This window comes from Sorex fumeus, unplaced genomic scaffold, assembly GCF_029834395.1.
Source record: "Sorex fumeus unplaced genomic scaffold, SorFum_2.1 ptg000003l, whole genome shotgun sequence".
NCBI classification, from domain to species: domain Eukaryota; kingdom Metazoa; phylum Chordata; class Mammalia; order Eulipotyphla; family Soricidae; genus Sorex; species Sorex fumeus.
The window spans coordinates 29,247,388-29,253,387 of NW_026606060.1; the positions used below are offsets into that span (position 1 = coordinate 29,247,388).

A 6,000-nucleotide genomic window follows, 5' to 3' on the forward strand; every position below is an offset into this window, starting at 1 on the left:
GGTCAGCGTCATAAGTATTCTTAGAGTTATTAAGACACCTAAGCTAGTTTTAAATCTTGGTCATTTTACTTTATGACTAACTGTATCAGGAAAAAAATGTTAATAGCTATTATTAAATTTATTTGTGTTGTTTTATCTTATAGTTGCCAGAGAAAATCATAATGAACTACTATGAGAAATATAAACCTCGGATGAATGAACTAGAAGCTTTTAATATGGTAAATTTCATAATTAAAGATATTAAATTGGATTTGTTTCTAGATTTCACTAGGATCCTATTGAATTTTTTAGTGGGGCCAACTGATATGTGTTAGAAAAACCATTTGAATCATTTTGTGATTTGAACTATATTAATGTCAGTAGTATAATAAAGAGAACACATGGTAGATTTCTCTTAAAGTGTGTTATAAATGCACAGAATGACAGTTTAGATTTCATGAACAGAGATTTTTCTCAGCACTTTTATTTCACACATATTCTTTTTAATGAATCTTATTCTTGGCACCCCTTTGAAAATTTTCTAGTATATATGTATAGTTGCTTTTAGGTTCTACTTAGATTCTCAAAGGTATCCAGGGAACATTCTTTTCCAATTATTATTATTAAAATACTTTTGATCTCTTAGTATTCCTATTCTGAAGATGTACAATCACTATTGAGATTTGCCCTAATATAGATGCCTGTAGATAAATTTTCTTAAGCATAATGGTTGGGTTTTTGAAAAAAAAATTGAGCTTATCTTTTTCTTTGTACTATCACTCTCAGACTCTTATTTTTTTCTTTTAGTTGAAGGTTGTTCTGGCTCCTTGTATAGAAACATTGATTCTTCTAGATCGACTTTGCTACCTGAAAGAGCAGGTAAATTATGTCATTCTCAAACACATAGCAAATATCTTTATTAAATCACATAATTTGGATTCAATTATATCTAGCCTAAGTTTCTTTGACATAAAACTAGTATGATCATTTTGTTTGTTATGTTTTCCAAATTTAAATAATCATTCTGTCTCTTTTTAAACATAAACATATGTGCAGCAGATGTTTTCAGCAAAATCGTTATAATAAAGTTTAAGTTCTCTAATTGTGTGGTAATTATTATACAGTAGTCAGAGAACTAACTTTCACATATGATATATGAAATAGCTAAAATTAATACCAAATACATAGGTTATCATATACACTTTTCATTTTTTAAGAATTTACATTTAATTTGATTTTGGATGTTTGGAACATATGCACTTTAGAACAAAAACTTCTAATCACTGAAAATTTCCAGTTCTCGGTCTGTTTTCTCTACGTGGAATTTAAAAGTTGCACTTCTGTTATTTTAAGGAAAATATGTTTTGAATATTCTTCTCAGAGCTGTGATCAGAATATATTTTGTTTACATTAAATACCAATTTCTAATTACATTAATTCATGGTACAGCTTTATTTTTAATATATATATAAACATTTATTTTAACAGTTTTACTTTGTCATATAGAGAGCTTTACTTTTTCTCAATAGTCTAATTGGAATAAATGTATTTAATAAATGTTTGCTTATTATCTTGATTTGCATTTGTTTCTGGAGAAAAGTAGTCTTAGAATCTCTAGATAATGATATACTTTCCTAAATTACCATTAACTCAAAATCACCAGAAAGCTTTGATTCCCAAGTTGATAAGTGCCAAAATTAGGCATATTTTACTCATCATTTCTCTTTTCAAAGCAATTTTCATTGACCTACAAAGCATATGTAGGCATAGTAGTATGTAAAAAAATTTATAGGGATAGAAATTATATATTTTTAAATATTTAAGTAAAATATTATTATCATAAAGTAATCAGTACTTGTTAGACATTTGAGATGAACAATAATAAAACATAAAAGTACCAATAATTATATCTTTCAACATTAATTTTTGCATTTTTGGTATGTTTTCTAGTTTTCTATCACTGTGTCATATGTATGTGTATAGGCATTATTTATGCTTTAATTGAAGTTGAAATCAAATTGCAAATGAAATTTTTTTTATTTCTTTCATTTCTTTATAATTTTCCATTTCATTATTATACCATAGAAGCTGAGTAATATTTTATCATATAATTATTTTAGTACATCCCATTTGTTATTAACACTTTTGTTTTTAACAATCAGAGCAAAGAGGGACTGGAGAAATAGTATAATGGAGAAATAGTATAGAAATAGTATAAGGCACTTATCTTTCATAGAGCTGAACCGAGTTCAGCCCCTGGCATCCCATCCTGTCTCCCAGAGCTCTTCAGGAATGATCCCTGAGCACAGAGCCAGGAGCAGGCTCTAAGCACTGCCACCTGTGCTCCCACACACACACCAAAACAGGAAGAAACAAAACAAAACTTAAAAGCAATCACAGCAAAGAATAACCTTATAGTTCAATAGTGTTTTTTATTACAATGTTTAGTTTAGTCATCTATAATTTTTGTGTTTAATAATGGCTGTACATTTAAACTACATGTTAATTTACAGGAAGATATTGCATGGTCTGCACTTGTGAAGTTGTTTGATCCTGTGAAATCTCCTAGATGTTATGCAGTTGTTGCTCTGAAGAAGCAGCATTGATTTCGCTTGATGCAAGATTTTAGATGGCTCTGTTTGGGGAAAATATTGCTATTCTTTTCTCAACATTTATGTCATTCTATGTAGATACTGAAATTTTTGCTATATATTTTAAATAAAAAAGAATTTAAAACGTTGTGATCCATTTTTTTAAATTATCAAGCATACATAAATAAAATAAGAACCTGTGGTAATATGATAAAGCAATATACTGAGTTAGTATAACAAAAAGTCATCATAATCATGTATACTATATGCCCTTAGGTAAAATTCCCTTATTAGTGAGATATTTGGATATTCTTCAGGCTGTTTATCTTACTAAATTGAAGGGTTCATATTTATTGGAATTATTTGTGCTCTGGAAAACACTAATTACAGTAAAGTAACTGAGCTAGCTAGCTAGCTCTCTGCCCAGTGTGATTCAGGGACCTTTTATGGAAGAAAACTTGAAGTGTCTGATTTCACAAAGATCTGAACAGCTGGGAAGAAGTTTACTTCTCAGTAGGACTGTATAAAATTTCCCCAAGTAAAAAATGTAATTTCTTAAATTTTGGAAATTAACCACAGGTAAGTGTAAATTTTTTGTCTTGGATTGTGATACTAATAATTGAGGATGTAGCCTCAAGCTGAATAGTGATATATTGTTGGGAAAATGTGCCATTTAAAAAAAAAACTTTTTTTATTATGAAAAATTTCAATCAATAGGAGTATAATAAACCACTATGTATTAATTACAGAATTGAACAGTTACTACATTTTACCCAATACTCCATCATTACATACATCATTGTGGCCATGCACAAACATTACACAACACCCATATCCACCCTTGTTGGGGAATTTCAAAGCAAATCTTCCATAGTTCACTACTTCTCATAAATACTCTGGTATAAATTTCTAACTTGTTATGGTTTTTCCATAATTCCAGTTATAACTGTTCTCATTCTCATTTTCCTGATTGGTTCAAAAATTCTTTTATATCAATTTCTTCAGGATAAAAGACAGGGATCACTCACTTGCATTTGGTTGATATATCTCTTTACATTTTTTTTATTGTGTTCTCATCTTGTTTGCTATGTGAGTAGCTGTCTCCGAAGGAACAGAAAATATTTCAAGCCTACTTATTTCCTTCCATAATTTTACCTTCTATGAAAAAATTTTTTGTTTTTTTTTTAATTAAGAAAGTGATTTAGAGAAAGAAATATGAGGATGGAAGCAGAAGTTGGAGCCATGCTCTTGCTTTCTTTGAGACACAAAGGAACTAAAGGGAAGGAAATGTATGGAAGGATAGATGAAAAATGAAGACCACCCCCGCAAGTTGGCAGTCTATGGATATAAAAGATATTTTGAACCACAGAGCCAGAGAAATCATGTCCCTGTATAAAGAAGTGAAGGGGCTCTAGCCTCAGGAGACTGCAGCCTCAAGAATTCCTTCCATAGGAAATGAAGCCTTGTAAACTAAGGGTCTTGGCTACTCAGAGGAAATCAACTGCAGTGTTTCCATGGGACAGGGGAACAGCTCTGACCCAGAAGCTATTATACTGAACTAGGCAGTTTCCCATTTTGAAGATCTCAGAACTGCTTATAGTAAAGTGCATATAAAAAATGAAGTACCTCTGAGACCTGACATGGATTTCTAGTCAGTTGGCAGCAGAATGCTCAGTCATATAGCTACCAAGAAATTTGGCCAGAAATATAGTGAAAAAAATGTGAAACAGGGCCTTACTACTTCAACCTTCAGAAAAGACCATCTCTAGTTGCCATCTTGATTATAGTCTTGTCTTGTGAGCCTTTGAGACAAGTTAGTCATGCCCAGATTGCTGACCCAGAGAAACTGTGAGATAGTAAAGTTCATATGACCTCAGATGGGCTGATGCATAAGAGAATATCAGCATTGTTGGAAGCCTAAGATTCCACTGAGATGAGAATTATTTAACCATGGAAGAAAAACTGGCAATTTTTAAGAGACTGGAAGAAGAGAATTATAAAATTTGTTTCTCATTCTTCCTTCTAGGAGAAAGTAATTGGATGTTTTAGAAAGAAAAATAACCGTGTGGTAAATCAAATTCTAGACTGATACTAAGTATTTCCAGGCTTTCTGTAAGGGCCAGTCACAAAAGGCATGAGCTAGCATGATACTGTATGAAAAGCACCCAGTTGGGTAGAGGAGGAAGTGTTCTCTACAGGAAGAGTGTCACTTCAGAAAAGAAATAAGGAGTATTTTGTTTTTTATTTTTAATAAGGAGTAACAGAAGGAAATCTTAAAACAGACACATGAAAGTCTGTGAGTGCAGAGAAAGAAGGAACAATAACAGGAATGGTAAATGCTTGACAAAATGGAGATCTTTGAATGGAGCACTGTTTTCACTTGGGGAAGAAAGAAAGGACAATTCCTTAATCCCTCATGCTACAATTGGAGCACTCCTCATCAAAATCCTCACTTTCAATGAAAAACAGCTCAGTGAATACACTAGAAAGACAAAAATATCTTTAAGTAACATGTGATTGAGAGTTTCTCCTCAACTATTTTCTCTGACAATTGTCTTTTCCTCCACTCCCAGTCCTCTACCTTCTACCTACTACCTGCTCCTTACCCCTCCATCTCCTACCCTTCACTTACTACTCTCTGTATCTGTCTCTTTCATAATCTCATTCAGGTTGCTCACTGATCATTAAAATCAATTCACCACTATACAGGGGGAAAAAAGATCATGATTTACAAAATTATTCATAGTTTAATTTTAGACATACTATGTTCCAGCACCAGTTCTACCACAATTCTCAACTTCCCAAGTTGTCAAATGTCCACAAGTTCTCTGTGTTCCCTTCCACCCCTAGCCTACCTCCTTGACAGGCATATTTAAGTTTATTGTGGTTTGGATCTCCTGCTTCAGTGTTATTGATTTAGTGGTTTTGATATGTTATTATACCACTTTTCTATACCACCAGTGTACCTGAAATCTTTAATCCCTGCCTTCCAACTCCCCTTTCTTCCCATCTGCATCTTCTTTTTTTTTTTTTTATTTATTTATTGAATCACTGTGGGAAAGGTTACAAAGCTTTCAGGTTTATGTCTCAGCCATGCAAACATCAAACACATTTCCCTTTACCAACACTTATTTTCTCCCATGAAGAACCCCAATAAAACCCCACCCCCCACCCCTCCCCGTCCCTGTGAGGCAGATGAATTCTAGTTAACACTCTATCCGCTTTGATTAGATTGTTTCAATAAAAGATTCACCACTATTATTTAGAGTTTACCCCCCCCCCCCAAATCAGACATGCTGAAAAAGCATTGTGAAGTGATTTGCTTTCTACAGCTGGGTTCAAGAATTAAATGTTGGTTTTGGATTTCTGCTATTTTACCTATTGACCCTGGAAGTATTTCTACTGAAAGTCAGATAGTTAAGAAATTGGT

At 32.6% G+C, this 6,000-nt stretch overlaps 1 protein-coding gene across 2 annotated transcripts in view; it reads left to right on the plus strand.

Annotated features, from left to right (window-relative positions):
* Positions 1-2,708, plus strand: part of METTL25 (methyltransferase like 25) — a 107,013-nt gene extending 104,305 nt beyond the window's left edge. For both annotated transcript variants that reach the window (XM_056116371.1, XM_056116378.1), the window contains 3 exons: positions 144-218; positions 787-858; positions 2,493-2,708. In XM_056116371.1, the coding sequence (XP_055972346.1) occupies positions 144-218; positions 787-858; positions 2,493-2,585 (240 nt within the window). In that variant the 3' untranslated portion in view covers positions 2,586-2,708. The remainder of the gene's footprint in view (positions 1-143; positions 219-786; positions 859-2,492) is intronic.
* The last annotated feature ends 3,292 nt before the right edge of the window (positions 2,709-6,000 follow it).